This window comes from Silene latifolia, chromosome 8 (assembly GCF_048544455.1).
Source record: "Silene latifolia isolate original U9 population chromosome 8, ASM4854445v1, whole genome shotgun sequence".
Taxonomy (NCBI): domain Eukaryota; kingdom Viridiplantae; phylum Streptophyta; class Magnoliopsida; order Caryophyllales; family Caryophyllaceae; genus Silene; species Silene latifolia.
In genome coordinates this window covers 30,280,578-30,303,212 of record NC_133533.1, presented here as the reverse complement: position 1 = coordinate 30,303,212, position 22,635 = coordinate 30,280,578, and the positions used below count along the sequence as shown (strand labels likewise).

At 35.0% G+C, this 22,635-nt stretch overlaps 1 protein-coding gene and 1 long non-coding RNA gene across 2 annotated transcripts; one reads left to right on the top strand and one right to left on the bottom strand.

The window, feature by feature from the left end:
* Positions 1–8,793: 8,793 nt before the first annotated feature.
* LOC141596678 (U-box domain-containing protein 33-like) lies at positions 8,794–16,200 on the bottom strand. The gene is made up of 9 exons (XM_074416903.1): positions 15,703–16,200; positions 14,113–14,234; positions 13,507–13,628; positions 12,514–12,618; positions 11,837–11,982; positions 11,581–11,693; positions 10,818–11,327; positions 9,772–10,533; positions 8,794–9,219 (listed from the first exon to the last, which is right to left on the bottom strand). The coding sequence occupies exons 1-9, from the start codon at positions 15,932–15,934 to the stop codon at positions 9,037–9,039; spliced, it is 2,295 nt and encodes a 764-aa protein (XP_074273004.1). The 5' UTR covers positions 15,935–16,200; the 3' UTR covers positions 8,794–9,036.
* A 614-nt stretch (positions 16,201–16,814) lies between these two features.
* On the top strand, positions 16,815–21,084 carry LOC141596677 (uncharacterized). Its single transcript, XR_012522542.1, has 5 exons — positions 16,815–17,174; positions 18,745–18,865; positions 19,055–19,111; positions 19,692–19,835; positions 20,757–21,084. It is a non-coding gene; the product is annotated as an uncharacterized LOC141596677 (long non-coding RNA).
* The last annotated feature ends 1,551 nt before the right edge of the window (positions 21,085–22,635 follow it).

Below are 22,635 nucleotides of genomic sequence, written 5' to 3'. Positions count from 1 at the left end.
CTTACCCTCGACGCAAGGAATCCAACGACGCGAACTACGATACAAACTGACCGTCTGAACTCCGGGAATTGTCAAGAACGCGATTAGGAAGAAGAACCAGTTGCTTTCTCTCTTAAACAGGTTTTAGGTTTTGTAAAAAGTGATTTAGAATAAAGACGAATATGTTTAAATACCTTAATCGCGTAATTAACAAAACCCGAGAAAAACCCCCGATAAACCGGACACTCGATCGAGTACCCAAGGTACTCGATCGAGTACCCCCCTACTCGATCGAGTGCCCCAGCTACTCGATCGAGTGCCCAACAGGTCAGAAACTATTTATCTTCGCAACTTGCCCTTACTCGACAGAGTAAGGGCTACTCGATAGAGTACCCCCCAAGACATAAATACGGAGTATTACAATCTGTTGCGATGGGTACTCTGGCAGGGTTACACACTTTAGTGTGTAGTCAGTTATGAGGTGATTGGAGATGGAGACTGGGATTGTGTGTGAGCTGTTTGTATGATTGTTTCAGTGTGACTTTGATTGTGTAATTAGTACTGACCCCGTTTAATGTTTTAAAAATTATGGTGATCCATTCGGGGATGGTGAGCAGTTATTGAGCAGGTATGATATGACGCGTATGAGATAGCTAGGATGAGTCATCACGTGGCAGTTAGAAGTCTTCCGTTGTGTCAGACGATGTTTTATAGCTTTGATAGTTTTATCAGTAGATCGTCTGAGAACCTTGTATTTCAGTTTAACAGTTTTGGTTTTGATCATGTAATCACTTTAAACTATATTGTTATTTAAATTATGTTTCTTCACTGTCATTTGATTATCATTGCCTCGGGTAACCGAGATGGTGACGTTCTTATACCTTAAGTGGTCCTTGTAAGGCACTTGGAGTATGGGGGTGTCACAAAGTGGTATTAGAGCGATGATCCTGAAACCTGTAACCAATGAACCTAATGAACATAGGGAATCAAATTAAAATGAACCCGGGATAGACGTTATAGGAGCTAATGCAAAGGCTTGGGAGACGTCCTAAAGTTGCGAACTCGTCCTATAATTTTGAACCGGTCACATGGGATATGAGTCGGGATCGCTAAGTGTTTACCTTGTGTGTTGTGTATCTATATAGTAAGGTGTTGTATGAATCGTGGATGCATGCATGTGGAGGATGTGAGATGTGTAGTGAAGAATAATGATGATATGATTATATTTGTCGTTGATTGAATACATGAATTGTATGATAGTTGGTTTACAATGTGTTTTGAATTGTTGGAAAAGTACATGAGAATGAGGAATGATGTGGTGGAAAAAGGAAGTAGTTCATATATGATAATATATGATGAATAATGATGTTGCAGGAGGAATGATTTATAATGTGTCTATACTAGTAACATGTGATTAGGGGATTTGATATGATTTTACATAATTTTGTTTGCGTAAAGTTATATAATAAGTTCATATATGTCTAATGTGGTATCATATGCACTTGTTAGATGGAGAATGTGATTGAACTAAGTGAATTGATTGGAAAAGATGAAGTAGCAATTGCATGAGAATATGAATTTCGTGATTATGAATACACGTTAGGTGACAAAGTGGATTTGTAATATATAGTAACATGGAAATAGGATTTGTAATGTATGAGCATGTTTTATTTTACAAAAAGTTATAAAGTTAAAGTATGTGGTAGTACATGATTGATAAGTTGAGTGTTATATGAGCATAATAGATGTAAATGTATGGCTTTTGGTAGATAGTAACATGATGTTGGGGATAGTGGTTTTACAAGTATCGAGTCGTTTTTGTTCACCTTGTTGATGTTTAAGTTGTTTGAAAGAAAAAAATCAAATAGTTATGTCGTCTGATTACAACAAAGTTGTCTTTAAACTATTATAACTTGAGATGCATAAATGATTTTAATGTGATTCCAATTGAAGGTGATAGCTTGTTCTTTTACGATTCTAACGATAGGTCATACGCCCAAAACGACCAAGAAACGAGTGAGTTATGACCGTTTTACGAAAACTGACAGTGCTGAGAAATGCGTAGGGTACTCGATCGAGTGGCCCTTACTCGATCGAGTGCACCTCTTGTTACTCGATCGAGTAACCCTTACTCGATCGAGTAGCCCTGGTAATTTGTTATACGTGTCTCTAACTTTCACCTACTCGATCGAGTAGGCTATTCACTCGATCGAGTGGCCTGTACTCGATCTAGTGACCCCTGTTTTGGGTCATATGCTTATCTTTTGACTTTTTTGAATATTATGTTTGATTCAAATGTGTTATTTTGCTTCGTTATGCATTATTTTACGTATGTAATGGTCCTGATGCGTAAGTTACCCAATCTTATGATGTAAAGAGTGGCACTTGTGTGAGTGTGAGTTCGGTGGGGAGGACATGAGTGATATGCGGTTGTGAGAAGAGATGAGTGATATGATTTTGTGCTGAGTAATGTAAAAGTAAGTAAATATGGGCAAGAGATGATGGGAGTCTAAGGAACATGAGAATGAAAAGATTGAAAGGAAGGATGTGGATGGTGGCAACTTGAGATGTGTAAGGAATTATGGAGGGAGATGGTTATGAATCGTGTGGGTTAAGAATATATGTAGTGAAAGGTCGTTTTAGAGGAATTTAGAAGAGTGGTATATAGTGAACTTAATGGAGACATGTTGCGACGTGGATTTGCAGATAGTGAGTGAGTTTGGGAATTTGTGTTATCAAGAGGTGAAACTAATGTGTGATTTTCTTGGACAATTAACGGTATAAAATGAATTTTGATTTCTAGAGATGTAAAAAAAGGAGATGTAATTGTTTGAACAAGTAAACGTTGATTCTATGGATGGATTAGTGGCAAGGGTGAGTGATAGCATAATAAGAGAATGTCTATGGTAAGAAAGAGTGAGATGATATCGATATGAAATAATGAGATGTGAGTTTCGGAGCAATGCGAAGGTAATAGGAGCACTAAAGAGTTAGGTAGAAGTGATAAGGAGTTGAATGGTTAATTGCTTTTGTCGAGTGTAAAAAGAAAAGAATGAGGGGAGTAAAATTAGGAAAATGTTCACCGGAGTTATGTGATATAAAAGTAAGGAATCGTCGAGATGTATGATATTATCATGAGGATTTGAGTTAACAGTTATATAGGAGTTCCAGGACGACATGATAATCATGAGTTTCGAGGAATTAAGTAAAGTAAAAGTTGGGTAAAGAATTTGCACGATATGAGATCTTGGTGGTGAGTCGGGTGACGATACAATTAAGGATGAAATTAGAAATAGTGTTGACTGTTGAGGTGATTTTTGTTGATGTATTTGATGTTCGTTATTTGGGATGATAACCAAAGATAGGAAAAAAAAACGTGATGTTTAGAGATGAGTATAAGAGGTTTGATTTACGAACGGTGGTAATGTGGAGGTGTTGTCACTAGTGGTTAAAGATGATGATAAATAGGAAAGATGGCCAATCTAAAGAGGTTGATTTTGAGAGACCGGATTGATATGTATGGTTGTGAGGAAGTATAAGACGTAGTCTTAGGAGGTGGTGTCACATGTTTCTTTTTTATTCATCATTTTTCCTTTGAAAAATAGCTCTCATAGAATGAAATTGGAGTTGCGAGGATCTCAATCTTATTAACAAGTTGGACAAAAAAAATACTATTGACATAGATAATGACTAAATGTAAATCATTATCTACAAGTAATATTTATGCGTACATGTCATATTATCTAATGCATATGTCTTATAACACATAAGAAATTGCAATGAGATTTGTAGCAGGCTATTATTTAACTCATTTTATCATTTATGCAAAAATATAAAATTTAGAATTTTTGACAAATTAGTATAGATTATATAGTAAGACTAGAATTTATTAAAGTTCATAACTATGCTACTATAAGATTTATGACAATTAAAATATTGAGAAGATAAAAAACTTTATAATTCTATATGTTTTAAGCTCCTTACATTGTGAGATTTATTATTCTCAAAAAAAGAAGGAAAAAAAGAGAATAATTCAACATTATGCATTAATTTGCCCATTCGTCTTACTTATTAACTTTATTTGCCGGAAGATAAAAGCGACATTCAAACTTTTACATAGAAAATTTAGTACAAAATCTATACAATCTAATCAAAAAGCAACCTTAAGCATTTTTTTTATACGGTGTCACGAATTATTGAACTCATTGAAAGGTAACTTTTTTTAAAACCACATGTTTTTAGTATCCCCTTTCTATAAAAGCTGGAGCATTTAGATTGTTTTCATTGGCTCCTTTTATTTAGGGAGTGAGAGAAGGTAATTTTATTTTTTTTGCTATAGACTGGAGACCCACGTTCTCTATTGATTTAATTAATCTCTCTTTATGATAATTAATCTCTCTCTTATGATTTAAATAGATTCCAAATTCAATACAAACTATACATTATACATTTGATATGCATTCTTATACAATATTTAAATTTTTAATTTATTTTTCCAAAAATATAGCTTATTTTAATTTCACACATGTCATAATCTAATATTAAACCATACATGACAATATGAACATACACAAATTACAAATTTGTAATATGAACATCCCAAAAATACAAAAATTCAAAAAAAAAAAAAATGTAATGACCCATAGTCCCATACGATTTTTAAAAACAATCTTGAATGTGGGAAAGTAACATGACACCAAACTAAATTATTTATTAGTTATCATTGTTTAATTGTTTAATTGACACGAATAAATAACAAATCGAATATGGCAAACATTATACAATTTGAAAATAACATAGTAATTTTATTTTAAAAACTAAATTAAATATTTACAAAACTTAAATAAAAACCTTTTAATTTACATTTAGAGATCCATTAACTGCCATCACCATCACTTATTAATGCACATCGGATATTGGTTGAACTAATGACTTATAAAATTGCATGAAACTACTTTTAAAAAAAAAATTGCATGAAACTAAATTTAAGAATATTCTTTTTTGAAAAAATGAAATCAAATAAGAATTTCATTTAAATGTAAAATTCTGATTTTTGACTCAAAATCAAAACTTTTTTTTTTTAATAAAGATAAGTATTATATAAATGGAATCGGAAACATACACGTAAAATATGGAAAAACAATCTTAAATCGTAGATAAATTCGTTTTAATTCAAAAATAAATTTAGGTAACAAAAAAATTAATACACGGAAATTTTTAGACCAAATTATTTTGATATCTAGAATTTAAGCTAATACTATTGAAATAAAAATTTTATTGAAGAAAAAAATTGGAGATATTGCTGAAAAAAAAAAGTGATACATGCAAACGGATCTAACCTTTTTCCTTAATCTGAGATTAGGGTAATTTATTTAGGGTCTCAACTCTCAATAATAAAGATGATACTTGATAGATGGGATATGTAAGACCGTATGGGAGAAAGAACAGGCGGGGGAGGTAATTGGTTACTATATGAGAGAAGGAAGTGAGCTATGGGCATTAATGACATGGGTGAGGTCCGAGGGTGAAGGTGAGGGAATGAATTTCAATGGATTTGTGTTAGTGCACTAGGATTGTTTTAGGTTTGTAACAAACAATTAGGGGAGGAAATGTAGTTAATTTGTTATGCAAATACACCAATTCTATTTTAGTTTGGGTAAAATACACCAATACTTATCTACTCCTTAAGTTTTTAATATATATATATAAATCTAAATATTTTAGTTGGGCCCAAAAACTCTCTCTTAGTTTGGGTAATTTTAGTCTTTTGTTTATATCTAAAAAAAACTTAGTCTTTTGTTTTTACATAAAAAAATTGAGTTGAGCCATTTTCATGGTAATCTCATTCATATGACAAAGTCTTATATAGAAATCACCGAAATCTAAGGTGAGACCTCTCAAATACGGGTTGTTACTACTTCTTTTATTTTGTTTTTAGTTAAATTTTACGGGTGTCTAATGGGTATATATGTCTTACACTAATATAGGATAAGATGGTTTTTCATGCTAATATACATATATGGTGAAGTTTTTTCGTTACAAAGTTAACTGCACGTTTCACAATAGTAAAAAAAAGTTAAAGCCAATAAAGCTCTCCTATTGGTCCATGGTTTTTAAGGATGAAAAAGAAAAAAAATTAAGGTAGGATCCCTCATGTTCATCCTACACATTAAATTACCCTCTCTCCTATATTTCACTTAATTTGCTTTTCTTTTTCTCCTTTTCAAACTACTGAGTTTACGATATTTTAATTTTAGTTTTAACTTTTTTTTATAATTACATATTATACATATATATTTTCCTAAAATGTTACGAATACATCTGAGTGAAAACAATTAAAAAAAATTACAAAATGAATAAAATTACAAATTATTTGTACGGTTTTCTTATTGATAGGTACCCAAATAACATTCCTATATAAAAAAAAGGCAAGTCTCGATAAGAATTAAAGCACATTCATATAATTATAATTCATAATGTTAAGAAATATACAAAATTTAGCAAAATTTGAAGAAGATTCATATCATTATAACGTTAAAAAAATACACATGGTAAAGATTTTAATGATTATAAAAAACTATCAACACTAATTTTCTTATCTTAAAAAAAACACAAGTCTTACAAAGCATTATTATGAGACAAAAAGATTTATTTAGTAATCAGGCATCAACAATATCATATTTACAATTTCAATACCGTCATTTGAATTTGAACATTTGAATAAAGTTGCTCAATTCATTATATGTGGTTACAATAATAAATAAGAGGCCCGATTAAATTCAATACCGTCTCTATGGACAATTTATATTATTACAATATTGAATACTTAACATCTGTTGTTACGACCCGTGCATTTTTTTGCACGGGTGTAAAACTAGTATTAATCAAAATAACAACTAAAATACAATATGTAGTTTTGAAAAAAAAAAAAAAAATTGTCAAAGAAATAAGGCATTAACCAACTAACTTTTATGTATTTTAAGACTATATTTTTTTAATGAATCAACTAATTGCTCAGACAAATATAAACAATACGATAAAAATAACAAAACTAAAAAAGATAAACTCGTGAATCTCACGGGTCACAAACCTTGTTAGTTATTTAAACTCATTGGTTTTTTTTTTCTTGCATGTGAACAATTTTGTAGTTTTGATTGTGAAATACAAAGCTAATTGTTTACAGTTTTGCAATTTTTATTTCTGAAATACAAAGCTATTTTGGTAGGCATTTAAATACTAAATTACCAAGTAAATTATTTTCTAAGGAGTTCTAGAATTTAACTTTCATTTCAATTGTTTTTATTGATTTAAAAAAACTATTACCTTAATATATTACTCACTTTTTTTTTTTTTACTATAGGATTATGTTGTTTTATTCTTATATTTTGGCATATAAAAAATTGGTGTATCATTTCATATGCAATTTTTTTTTATTGATTTATTTTCCATATCTAATTTCTTCATTATTTCTTTTTCGATTTTTGTGTCAAATTGGTTCAGATTTAATAGTCCTAATTTTTTTCCCAATTCGAATTATTCATTGATCTACTTCGTATAGTATAACGTTTCATTTTATTAACTAATGAAACTAAATCATATGAATATGAATAATATAATATAGAGTTCATTCATAATATTTAATATGGAAAACAGGAGAGAATTAGAAGTAAGGAAGAGAGTAATTAATTGTGTTCAAGATCGTGGGTTTCTTCTTCAGTAAAAAAAAAAAGTTGCAATACCTAAATTTCAGGAGCCAATGGGAATAAGCTAAGGGGCTGTTTGGTTCAAAAGGTCGGAATGGATTGGAATGAAATGAGATACCATGAGGGGATGGATTTAAAACCCCATACCTATTATTTATTGTTTGGTTCACTCTAAAATTGTATGGAGGGGGAATGGAGTTAGAAACCTGAGTGGGAAGGTGGGTATGGGATTCCAAGGGGTTGGGGTGGAATTAGAATCCATATGGATTCTAACTCCATTCCAAAATGCCTCAACCAAACACTAGAATCACTCAAATCCATTCCATTCCATTCCAACACCCCCAACCAAACACCCCCTAAATGTTTTAGCTTTTATAGATAGGGGATATGTGATTGTTGAGAGTGTGACGCAGGTGACTTTCGTGAAAAAGGCCTAAAAAAGGTTAATAAAATGAATGAAAATTGGAAAGTTTGTTGTCGAATCTATTAAAATTCGGTCTATGAAACGAGTGTATAGTTTCATGGCATGAAAGAAATGCTACAACCTTAGATGCTAGGTGTTAATAGTATGGACATACTACTCCGTAATTGGTAATGTACTAATATAGATGACGTTTGTAAAAAAATACCTAAAAAAAGGTTAATAAATAGATAGAAACTAAAATTTTTTATTGTGGAATCTTTTTAAAATTCACAAGAGCATAGTTTTATGTCATGAAAGAAATGCTACCGACTTCTTGTTGATGTGTTGTTAATTTAGCAACGTAGGTACCGTGCAAGTAAATACGAAGTAACAATCAAAACCCACAATTTTACGTGAAAATTTCTTCTCATAAAAAGACAAATGAAGCTTTTTCTACTTTTTAAAGCAAAGGTCATAATCATGTATTTAGATCATGATCATACAGTAAGTACCAAAAAAGAGTGAAGATTAACTTGAGATACCAAAGGAATAAGATAAGGTGTATCATCTCCCTTGTTTGACATATTCATGCCGTAACGTGTGGGAATTTACATGACTACTAGCATATTACATGCTTTCGACCTCAGCATGAAAACGTTTTCATTGCAGGTTTTTTGGTGTAAAAAGGGAGCCACACGGGCAATTCCATTGAGCTTTCCTGATTCGCAAAGTTAACAATTATGAAAACATCTCAAATCAGTACGTTTCTCACATTTTCTTGTGATAATATATACACACACACACACTGACACACATTTTATGTACATAGATTTTATGTCCTTGATTACTATCGTACCGAAAACCTAACATTGTCCTTGCACGCCTAATTCAAGACAGAAAAACTTGAGTGTCTTACGACAGGCTGGAGATGAAAAACAAAGGCCAAGAAGTTCAAGGCTGCTGCCTCCATTCCTGGATGGCTGAACGAAGAGCATGGTTGGGGACGAGATTGCAGTGCGCGAGTTGAAGGTTTGTCATTGGGGAAGTATCATGGCCAGCGTCAAGCCACCCTTTCAATGCTTCTGCCTCGTACGTGTATCCATCCGATGCAATATGTGGATCCTTCATCACTTCCTGAAGTTTGCATCGAAAGTTATGATCCATAAAAGAAACTACAACAAACAAATCCAAACAAGCTTCTACATATGTTCAGATCTTGAAACTTAATCACCATAGCAGGATTTTCGATATACTACTCTCTCTTTTAATCAAAAATTAAACCAATGCACTGTTCTTCTTTCGACGTACAATGCATGTTAAGTGAGCGCCAAAAATATCAAGGACTCCGTAACAAATAAGATAGTTGGATCTAAAATCACGATTAGAGCAATTCACTTTTAAAACCAAAAGGGTCGCTTTTAAAAGGAAATAGGTCCTACTCACTTATTACAAAATGAGCAAACAAATTGACAGTGATGCCATCAACCTAATAAACAATTATCAACTAACCTAGCTAGTAAAGTCATCAATAATTCAATATTGCCTTTGTGACGCCCCTCACGCCCGCAAAACAAGTGATCACATATAGTTTAGAAAGTATGGTACACAAGACTTAAAAGTGTTGAAGCTTCTGAAGTGAAAATAGTAGGTAACTTGTTAAACTACAAGAGCAAACAAGAAATTTACCTGAAAAATAGGACACATGAAGTATGATGGAGCTTCACGGTGTTCTTCGTCCCCTAGATGTTGAGAGGGTGAAGCTCCACATGAAGCCCTCATTGCGTCTAGGGCCCTCCATACGTCTAACTCGAGGTCTGGCCTTCCACTTGAATTTTCCGCGCAACACCTGAATGCCAGCGATGCTAATTGGTTGGCTTGCACAAAGGGCCAATCCCCAGCGGAAGCATCTAAGAGAGAACCCAAGTTGTTTTCATCTAGAGCAATTTCTAACTCATCTGTCACCATGGCTGCCGGTTTTCCTGTTAGTAACTCAAGAAGTATCATCCCGAAAGAAAAAATATCCATGGCAGGGTTAATTTCTCCAGTTATAAGGAACTCCGGATCCATATACCCAGAACTTAGCGACGATTGTGGATAAAACGACGCATCTGTATGGTGTGGACTTTCATGGTGTGGAATCAGGTGAGAGAATCCAAAATCAATGATTTTACATGAAAAATTTGAGTCGAGAAAAACAGAGGTGGGATTTAGAGTAGTATGGACCACTCTTTGGGGTGCTTGAGAATGAAGGAAGATGAGAGCAGAGCATAAGTCGGTGGCAATCTTTAGACGGGTTTTCCACGAAAGCGAAGGAGTATTGTCCTTGCAACTTAATCTATCTTCAAGGCTACCATTGGGGAGATATTCATAGACAAGAGCCCAAGCATCGGGGCTAACTCCCATCACGGTTACCACATTTGGATGCCTGAACTTGCTCAGTATTTCAACCTTGAATCAAAGGGACTTGTCAGTCAATGCCAACTTTGCAAAATTTAAGGAATTAAATCATCTCAATTAAATTCTGTCTTCCCGATTGCTTAACATTTAGTCTCCTAAACATAGTTGTATGTTAATAACATTTGAGACCAATCCAATTTATCCGCTAACTTTAAGAACAATTAACCCAATTAATTCTCATAAGGGTCACTCTCATGATTATATTATCGGGACAGTCCTAAAATAATCAGATGAATAACGGAAATACTGAAGCATACAGTTTGCCAACAACATACCTCTCGATGAAAATCCTCAGGACCATGAACGCCCTCAGGGTGCCATATCTTTACAGTCACTGGGGTACAAGACATAACACCTCGATAAATGCTCCCATTTTCACCTTCCCATAGTTGTTGTACAGGATTGAAGTCATTAGTCGCTTCTTTGATATCTGCAAAAGTCAGTGTCGTGAAGAATTTGGGAACAACTACGTCAGTTGATGCCTCTGCAGATTGATTTAACAACTCTTCAGCTGTTTTGAGTACACTATCACGCTCATTTTTCAAAGCATCTCGTTCTTCTTCAGAAATCTGAAGTAATTCCATATTTGACCAGAGCCCATCTTCCAAGTCCTTCACCACCAGGTCAAAGTTAGCAACTTTGCCTTCCAGCTCTAGATTCTGATCCCTTGCAACCCGGAGTTCTTCCCTAAGCCTGTTTCGATCATTAATCACGCTTTCAAGCTCTTCTTCCAATTGTTTTCTTTTCTTCAATTCATCAACATATAAGCTTTCAAATGACTTAGCCTGCAAACATCAGTAGAACCATGACTTGGACTTGTAAAGTTTCTTCATTATTTATTAAACATTGTACTATGCCAATCCTACTTAAATTATCTTCAACTGACTTTGGCAGTCAACCGAAGTTAACTTTGACCATCAATTTCTCAATTTCAAATGTGCGCGCCTTTCACAGTGCAGGTGCCCCCAAGGGCTGAAACCACAGCACACACTTCACAAAATACTCTTTTAACATTGTTTGTGACAGTGTTGAGCAAACCTGGGCAATCGCTTGTGGAGAAAATAAATGACGATGATTTGGTTCAGAGTATGGCTCTGTGTGTAGCTCTAGAAAGTCAGGTGTTAACTCTCTACTCCTGTGAGAAGACACCCCTAGAGATAAAAAAAAAATCAGAAAATATAAGATCAATATAACAATATCAAACCAACCATAAGAAAAAAGTCTTCAAATGTTAAATGGAGTCCATGAAAAATGAGATTTCAAAGGTGTTCATCAAAAAGATATTAGCCATTACTTGAGTCAAAATGGGATATTTCCTCTATAAGAAGTGGCTCTTGACTGCTGCCTCCAGATTTGTCACTCGGGCCTATTACAGAAAGAGGTTTCAAGTTGCTCGATCTCTCATTCTCAGAACTATTTCTCATGTGAAAAGGACCTTCCCTGAAGAAAACAATATTTTCAAAAAACTGATCGTTAGGGAGGACTCAGATATTACGAAACTTAGCAAGATACTTCTGGCAACACGCGCATTGTTCAAAAGTCGTTTATTTTTCTAATGACAATTTCCACTTTTCCTACATGCCTCGATGCCTCGTGATGACATCCTCACCTCATATGTTGTCAATAGGTGTCAACCCCAAGAAACAAATAAGACACTGTCCATAAGAAGCACAATATGAAAAGTCATTTATCAGTCAGCTAATCATTATTAAGAGGGGGAAACACATACGAAATCATAAAAGCTCTTGGTTATACCCGGTTTAATGTAGAGGTACATGGAAAAGGAAAAAAAAAATCCGACATATAGGGTAGGTGAAAAGAAACGGGGTTTGTTGTATCTATTTGGATTAAATCATCGCATGTGTACGAATCTAACTATTGCTACCTAATCATGTCATTATCTAGTATAAAATTCGCTTTGAAGTAGCCATCAAATACTTACTTCTATGGATGAATAGGCAAGCTCATTACCTCTGATGGACAAGATTCCCCTTGCAGATAAACCAGATATGACAAGAAGCAGGTGCATTCTGGAGGAGATAGACTGCCTTCTTAGATTTGGGTTCAATCATCTTCCTACAAGGTTAAAGGCAAAGGTAAATCATCGCAAGGAAGGTGGCCACTTAGTGCTAATCACATAGCAGATGTTATACTATGGACAATAGGCCTAGTTACATTCAAAAACTCCTATACAAAAGTCAATTGATAGCTTTTTGCACATTTGAGGGATTCACAAACTGAAGTTTTCAGAACAAGGTTACAAGTTCACAACATTTCAAGGAGACTCAATTTTTTTTTCTCTAGGATCCACAGTTGTGGCATCACGAGCATCAGTCATATCAGACTAAGAGAGAAAGCTGTACCCATCAAGCTCTTGTGGGTAGCAAGGATATACTCCTTGGTCCTTCCACCTGATTTATATTGTCCGCATTTGACGTTAATGGTCAAACAATGTCAACGTTGTCTATTAATTTCTCCAAATATATGCAGACCTAAGAAAAAGTTGTCGAGTTTAATTTAAGTATTTGTCATCTTTCCATCTTTTAAAAGTTGTGACTATTGTTATTACCTATGTTGCTCGGACTCTTCAAGATTACCTCGCGTACTTGTGTCGGACACTCGGGCATGGGTAGGACACTCCGCACTCGAACACTTTATTTTAGACCAAAAGCATGATTTTTTTCCATAATATTAGATTTATCCGACCCCCATTACCCCGCAATTTGCGGGAGCCATTGAGGCACTGGGGTAATGTTGTTGTTGTTGTATTAGACGAATCCGACACTTGGACACGCACATATGTCGGATACTTCTAACCGAGTCCGAGCAACATAGGTTATTACTTTAGTATGAGAAAATGGTCAAAATTGACATCAATTGACCACCAAAAGTCAAATGAAGATAATATAAGTGGGATGGAGGGAGTAGGCAATCAGGAAACTTGTGTTTTAGTTAGATTCGTACACATGGTAGCTGTCATCTGAAGCAGCACCTATGACAAGCTTTTCAATATTATGGCAGTTAATCAGCTGCATAATCCCATGCTCAATTGAGTCCATCTCAATATACAGCTTTTCTGCTTCAACCTACACGAAGAAAAAAAACATAAAATCCAAGAAGAATTGGGACTTCAGGATGGCTACTTTACAGCATAATCGAGTTCCTTTGGTTACATACGATACAGTGTGTCCCAATCAATAGTTATCATTAGTTTTTGGCACAACAATTAACTAGAGAATTGATGGAGTGAACTTAAGCAATATTTTAAACAAAATCTGCAACTGTCACATGGATAAAACATAAATAAACCTCAATCCTGTGAAAGGAAGGTACCATTAATCTCATAGGTAAAAAATTACCCAAAAAAGAACTGATCACAATTGACTGAGACACCTTGTAATGGATAAGGCTCTTGGCCCTTTGTTGGGCTAGTCGCAACCCAACGATTACCCAACCAATACTGTTTTTTTTGTGGCCGAAAAGGAAGCAATATAAGTAAACAAACAGAGATAATGAACTGCAAGAGGACTTAAGTTCAGAAATGCATTCTGAAATGAAAGAAATAAATACCCCAAACTGGCGACATATGCCGAGATACTCATCTAAAGTTTTCAGCATAAGCTGTTCCTCAATTCCTCGATACTTCCGAACTTGTGTCTCGTTCAAGGAGCTCCAGTGATGCTTTTTACCCACTACCAACAATCATAATAATTATATATGTTTCAAATTGGATGAAAGTTAGATAGCTCATTAGATCGGAGGTCAAAGCAACTCTAACAAACCATCCCCCAAAATACATATAGTCCATGTTTACACTTTACTCTAAAGACCGATAAAAAAAGACACAAGGGAAATCGAGGAAGTAAAGGTAATGAGACATCTGTCACAACTCACAGCAATTAAAGACACATTCAATCGCCCAAAAATAACCGATCTTTTATTGTGGAAGTTAGAAAAAAGCTCTGTGCAGATAGCATTATACCTGTGGACTCAAGTTGAATAAGATATCACAGCTAACTTTATAAGAAAATTATTACGGAGTATATTATTAAGACGAACCTACACTTCAAAACAAACACCATCTCATAAAGGCCTACAAAAAACAAGCACCAACATGCTCAAGCAATGCATATACTCGTATAATTTTGTTTGCTAACTGCCAAAATCACCACTTTTTTTACTCTAATTCAGAAAGAGGATACAAGCACGCACAAATCACAAGTTAAACAATAATGTGGAAATCACACGGAAAACACACGTCCTAAGTCCTAACAAGTTGAGCAAATCCAAAACTCTAAACACTCTTAAAAATATTTCGAACGATAACATACACAAAATATATTAATTTCAACGCCAATTTGATGGCTTTCCAACTCCATGAAGGGTTCATTAAAATCCCGAGTCTTAAACAAGATAATTAAATGCAGAACTGCAAGAGTTCAACCCTTCTAATAATTCTCATCACATATATAAGATTAATGGTGTAAAAGATCACTTTAGCCCCGAACTCCTGATCATCAACAAAAACACAGCAAACAAATTTGCAAGTCTACCAGACTGCCACCATAAATGTATAGACTTGATCAGCAATATGTTCAACTTTTTATTGCCATTCAACAAAACCACATAATTCAATGTTAAAATTTGATCATAAATGTAAAAAATTAATTAGCAAACAGGTCTTCAAGACTTCAACCATACACATAGAAAAAATCAGCAAAATGATACTCCCTCCGTCCCATTCATTTGTTTACTTTTTTATTCTTTGTGAGTGGTACTTTAATCAAAGTTAAACAAATGATTGGGACAGAGGGAGCAACTTTTTATCACCATTCAACAAGAACAGATAATTCAATGTCAAAAACTGATCAAAATGTAAAAAAGTGATCAACAAACAAGTCTCCAACCATAAACATACATTAATTAATCAGTAAAATGATAACCTTTAATCATTATTCAACAAACACAGATGATCAAAACTTAAACCTAACAAGAGCAAATGCACCAAAACCTGTAAACCCTCTAAACCTTAACACAAAACAAAATAACATTACCCTGGTGCCTCAAGGGCTCCCGCAAATTGAAACACAAAGAGACTATTTCCGAATGACCCGAGATGAAAATTACATAAAAAACAACATCAAAGAAGAAAATACATACAAATGGGGATGAATTCATCAGGCTGATGAACATGAATAACTGAAATAACACAACCACCAGAATTCTGAATTGCCCACAAAAGAAGTGACTCATTATTCCTCAAATCTTTACCAACTGCTACATACAATTTATCAACTTTAATGGGTTGTTTATGTCTGATTAATCCTCCTCCTGCTTCAACATCACAACTATCATATTCATCATATTCATCATTGAACACTATTAAATCCATGGTTTTTTTTGGGGTTTTTTTTTCTGGGAAAAACTAACAAATCAAGCACATTAATTTACTGTTGGGTATGCTGGTAGAATCTAGCAGAAACCCAGATGATATTAATAAGAATATAGAAGCGGGAATAATTGTAGACTTGCAGTGATGATAAAGTCAATTGACTTGGGTGTTTTTTTACTGGGTCAACTTACTGGGAACTTACTGTGGAAGAATCAATAATGATGGTAGGCCACTTCTACAGTAAATAAATATCTTGTGTAACCGACAAACTAGTACGGACTCTCTTGAGTGATAGTCTGATAGAGTGATAGGTGTGGGCCGGGCCAGGGATGGATCAGTGGGTGTAGGGTCCCCATTAGAGCTGGCAAGTCTGACACAACTCCAACCTGAGAAACTTAACTAGACAGAATTCTACAATATTGCAAACGGAAACCAATCCGACCCGACTTGACGATGACACGTAACCCGACACGGCTCGATTGATCAGTGACCCAAACCGAACCGACATGAACCGGCCCGGTTAAATTTATCTAAATGAAAGTGATTAAATATTTTGTTTGATGTTTAACTTAATAATGAATCAACTAAACCAAAAAATGGTCGAAAACTAGTTTTAAAGGTCAAAAAGTAAAGTGATGTAATAAAATAACTAGACCCGATAGTAACCCGACCCAAACCCGATATATCATTTGACTCCAAATGACTCGGCATGGCAACGGCCCGACCCAGACCTAACTCGACCCAAAATGATAGGTTTACCCGACCAGCCACTACTACAAATCCCTTGTATTTATGACGCTTCACTATTGACGCTTTAATAGAGTGTCAACCACATAATTAGGCGCAATTATTAAAAAATTGAAAATTCACCAAAGTTCATGGCGCCTAGGGTATTCCGCCTAAATTCATTTGCTTGTTCACCTTCGTCTAGTCGTCCCATTCTATTTTCATTGAACAAAACCCTTAATCTGCACCACAATAACTAAAACTCTCTCAGCAATAACCAAAAATCTATCTTCTTAACAGTAATAAAAAATCTCCCAACAATAATCGATTAGAAACATAAATTGAAATTGAAATTGAAAGATTGAAACCCTAGAAAACCCAGGATAATTTCGGAAACCACGACATCAATGGAGGTCGAACAATCATCTGATAAGAACAAAATCACGCCATGGGTAGAATAATACCGTCCTCACTCTCGCCGACGTCACGGCACACCGCGACATTATCGACACTGGTAAGTATTCAATTCAATTCAATTTCGTATGTTTAATTCAAATTAAGTAGTAAAATGATGGCGATATGACATGTTGGATGTAAACGACTACTGTAAATGTGTGGCGTAGTTGATAGGGTGATTAGTGAGAACAGGCTGCTACATGTACTGTTTTATGGTCCTCCTGAGAGAATTCTGGCACCAAATCTGGGTTTTTGAGCACGTATTGATTCAGTTGCGTCTCTTATACTAGTACGCTGCCGGTCTGATTTTTTTCCCTTTCAATTAATCTATGAAACTGTGAGTTAAATTTGTCATATACAGATAGCAAATCTGGAGTAGTAACTGAACTATAATCATTTATTAAAATTAACAGAACTGTGGTGTTTGGGATTTCATAGTCCGTTTTTTTTCCCTTCTAACAACAAGACTATGGGGTCTTTTTGAGATATATTCAGATAGTTCAGTGCTATCTGTTTCAACTTATTTGAAGCAAGTTTTTCTTTTTGATTGTCAACTGATATTGGTTTAATATGAATTTTTTTTTTCTTATTTTCATGCGGACGATTGTTGGAATTAATCCATGGTTCCAGTTTTTGTTGTACACAAATTTGATTTTTTTTGTTTTGGTTCTATGTTTCTTCTACAATTAATTCATGATTTGTGTGTGGTTATTATCAAATTTGGATCCAAAAGCAGGGGTTTTGTTATCTTCTGATTCATGAAAATTGCATCTTTTGAACAATATGTGATTTCCATAAATGGTGTGAGTTTATCAGTTAATATCCCATCTATGCCGTGGTTTTCCATGGTGTGTAGTTGATTCATTTATTCAAGGGATGTTGTTGTTGAGACCTTCCAGTGAAACTCATTCAGTAAGGGAATTAATTGTATAAGGTATTGGATGAATATTAATTGGAAGTATTGTAGACAAGGTTCCGAGTTAGTGATTATCTTTGCTCAGTCATGGATATTGTTCTATTCATATTTTCAGATGTTATGGTTTTAACAATTTAAAGTTCTGTACTGGCCACTTGAGTCCTTAGTTGGTTATTTATGAGGTTTTATTTTTGCTTTGTCTTGCTCTCTCATTTTGGCGAGGTTCATAAGGCGTAGTTTAGATTGAAGTTGCATATCTTTTCACGTTTTGTGTAATGTACATTAACAGCAATGTTATTTGGTAAATCAGTACAACCGTTGATGGCTGGGCTACCTTCCCATTTTGCTTCTAGAGTAAATTATTTCTGATATTAGCAGCTCTAGTTGATTTTTAGACCGTAGAGATGACATAAAGAATTTTACGAGGTCATAATGAATACCATTTTCCAATAATTAGCCTACTACAATTTGCTAATTATTGTTCAATTATACGTAGCTATGTATAACCAGTTTTTGAAGGATGAAGAGTAAAATGTTCCTAGTGTGTAAGACTGTAAGCACATGTGCAAGTGGATAATTTAATTAATAAGCTAAGTAGCATATGGCTTCAGAACAAAGATTGGTTCAGATATATGGATTCTTGTTTTTTGTCTTAATTGACAAGAGAATAATTCTTAACAGTTTCAGTTTTTTGGTTGTTTGTGATGTGAAGATCGATTAATTCTTGCGAGAAGATGATGTTTGGGTGGAATATCATGGCATTCCATTGGCTCTACTGGTAGTAGAATGAGTGCTTTTTCGGTGTAGGACTCGAGTTTTTAGGGTGAAGTCAGGTACTATGTCTTTCCTAATCATTTGTTTACCTTTAATTAAATTACCTCTCATAAGTAACTAGTAAGGTAAACAAAATGACTTAAGACAAATGGAGTTTTTATCTGCGTTTAATTGTAAAAGTTTGGCGTTAATTGTATAAGTTTGGGAGTACGAGATGACTATATTGTTTGCCCCTGAATCTATGATAGGCGAACAGGTCAGCAAGAATCAAGATACGAGAAACTGATGTTATTGCAAGTGTGAAGGTAGCGTATATTACTTTTCTTTGGTACTCCCTTCCTCCGTCGAAATCATTTGTTTACCTTAGGTGTCGGTATCAAGGTATTACTCACTTGCTTTTCTATTGATGCACTGGATTCTGCCACCCTCTGTCAGATTTTTGCATGTCGGTTTCTCACATTGTATGTTAGACAAAGCCTTTTATCAATTCGGCCATGTTTTAGGGGCTTGTGTAGAAATGGTTATAATTGTAAACGTCTTTAGGTGATTTAATTCCAAAAATTGTTCTGTTTCTCAAACCGCTATCCTCGTATCCCACTCCTACAGTGACGTAATACCGCTTTGCTTCACGTTGATAACCAACTCTTTTTTTAACCAACTCTTTTTTTGTCAGCCTGTCTTTTCCAGGATCTGAGACCTCCAGTTTTCACTATTTAGATGCATGTAGGTTGCGAACTAGAATTATTATACAATGTGCCGAATCCAATGCAGTTGTCATTGTGAAACTAATCCCAATACTACTGTTGTTACTGTGTTACACATCTACTCAAGTATTAGAGCTTAGTGGAGCATCTGCTTACAGATTGAACTTCTGTGTTTGTGCAGACAGCTCTGAGCGGTACAGGATTACCATGAGTTCAGGTGACGCTAGTTCTTCAATTGATCAGCCGACAATTGATGTCAGTGATGAAGAATTTCTACAGTCTTGACATATCCGCAGTCCCTGCCATAATTATTACATTGACTAAGGTATGCTTAATTTTTTTACTTCTCTGTTTAATTTGATAGGGGGTTTATTACTTGTGTCATCTATTTCTATTTTCCTGTATGGTGCTGGATTGATGTTTTGATGAGTTTCGTTTCAGATGACCTGTTGAGTGTTAAACCACAGTTCTAATGTCAGGTTCTAGGATGGAAAAAATGTAGTTTTATTTTCTTTTCTTGTAGCGCTGGACCAATATTCAGTAACTAGCTTAGAAAATGACGAGTATTGCTGTGTAGTTAAGAGTATAATGTGGTTGTTTTTAATTTTATGCTGGTTAATGAGATTTTTGACGAATGCCAATTTACGGGTAGTGCTGCCATTTCTGATTTGACGAATGTCAATTTTGTATACTTATATTGCTGTGTAGTTAAGAGTATAATGTGGTTGTTTTTGATTTTCTGCTGGTTAATGAGATTTTTGAATGTGTATTATCAGCGGAGTAGAGCCTAGTTATGGGTAGTACTGCCATTAAGAGTTTTGTGTAGCTTTGCATAATGATTGTTAGACGTGAGACTCGAGATTCGACTAGTACAGCACTAGAGTTTCAGGTTTAGTTTACCAAATGCCTTTAGTCCATAGCTTAATACTACCTTATTTGTCAAATGATAATGGTGGAGTATGATGATGAAACATCAGTTTTCTTTCTTGTTATGAATCATACGGATGTATATCAATGCATTAGGTAAATGAGTTGATTTCTATATGTTTGTATGTCTAATAGCATCATAAACCCAAAATCCTTAAACATTTACTTTTGCTTCCATCAGAGTTGGGTTTTCCTGCTGGAATTTTGATGTAAATCAAATATATTCATGTAAATTATTACTTTATGTTATTCCTTACTTCGGTGTATATGTACTAATCAAATATATTCATATAAATTATATTTTGTTTGCCCGTTATAGGTTTCAAATTCGCCAGATGGTGACGATGCGCCTTCATATGGTGATTGAAGCCCCTTTGACACTGCACCTACATGAATGAAGCCCCTACGACATTCAAACTACAAGCGTCCTTGTCTAGCTAGTTACATAGCATTATTTACGATTTTTTTGGACAACTTTATGTTAGATTTTACCATCATCCGGATCCCTATTACTATTTTTGATTTTGTCGTACTATAGAGTACTAGTTTATATTAGTTAAATTGTCAATTCTAGTATTTGTGACGGAAACGATATATGTATCAGATTTTTGATTTTTATAAAAGTACGTGGATACTACTTCATTATATATATTTCATTATGTTTGTTCATGATTTAGTAATAGCTAGTAGTACTACTACATTATATGTCTATTTAATCTCTACGATTTTATTAGGAAATCAAATTCTTTAAATCTAAAAGCAGAAATTATACTGTGACAATAAGAAGCGTCAATATATAAATAATTGACGCCTAATTTTGTCTCATCAAGTGACAAAAAAACGTCAATAATCATTGTAGACGCTTAAAAGCGTCAAATTTGTTGACAAAAGAAAGCGTCAATAATCACTGAAGACGCTTAAAAGCGTCAAATTTGTTGACAAAAAAAAGCGTCAATAATAACTGAAGACGCTTAAAAGCGTCAAATTTGTTGACAAAAAAAAGCGTAAAAAATAACCGACGGCCCAAAAATTGACGCTTTTGTAAAGCGTCGATAAACAAAAAACTGACGCAATAAAGCGTCAACAAACGCTTGAAAAAGCGTCATCAATGTAAGGGGTTTGTAGTAGTGAGCCCCAAATTCGACTTGATTGACCAAACTAGTTTTAAACCCGTGCAAAATTGCACGGGTATGTATTTGGGCCAGAATGAATGTTTTTTTATATATATTTGTTTTTGCATTTGTTCCGGGTGTAATTCCGGAGCAGGATTGTGACCACTTAAGCTTGTAGAATAATGTCGTTGCTCATCTCTTCCTTTCACTCTTTCCTGTCAAGATGAACAAACTGAGAGCTCGGCTTGGGGCCGAACGTACTCACTCTGACGCTCAAGTCAGTAAACTTAGAGAGATAAGTTGTATGTTAACTTGGCAAAGTATATTGTAGAGAGATAAGGGAGTTTATACCAGATTATTCCAGTTAGTTTCGGATCGTTTTCTCAATGAGAGATGATGAGTATTTATAAACTTTCACATTTTGTCACGTAGTGGCCAAGTGGCATAGCAGGTGAAAAGACTGTCTTACCCTCGGCCGAGGGACCCATGACAGGCCGGCAGGCCTGGTTGACTCCATGCCGAGGGGACTGGATGTGAGTACGCTGTTTTTCCTTTGACTTGTTGTCTTTTGGCTTTGACCTTGGTCAATATGTTGACTCGGTCAGCGGGTGCAGAATATGCCCCATCAATTTGCCCCCAGCGTAGTTTATGTCGTGGTATGGACCTTCGATGCGTGTTGAGCGTATTCTGCGCATGTCGAACTTCTTCCTCGGTTTGGTTCTGTTCAGGCCGTACCATATCCCCCCTCCACATGGTTGTGTAATGGACATCGAATGTGGAAAAGAAAAATGGCGCTGGCCGAGACCAAGGTTGGGAGTGCTTATGCTTTTGATTGCCCCCGGCCGGTGCTGTCAAGCTTGGTTGATCAGCTGGCCGTTGGCAAGTAGATATCAAGGAGCGTGTCGAAGAAGATTGGTCACTGTATGTCGATTGACATTCCGTGGCTACATGCTTGACACGTGGCCTGGTGCTGATTGGTGGACGCTTCATGGGCTTTGCTCTGATTGGTCCACTGAATGGGCTTTGATCTATAAATAGAGCAGTATGCCCCTCATTTTGACCTGCAAACTTCTTTTTCTCAAAAAA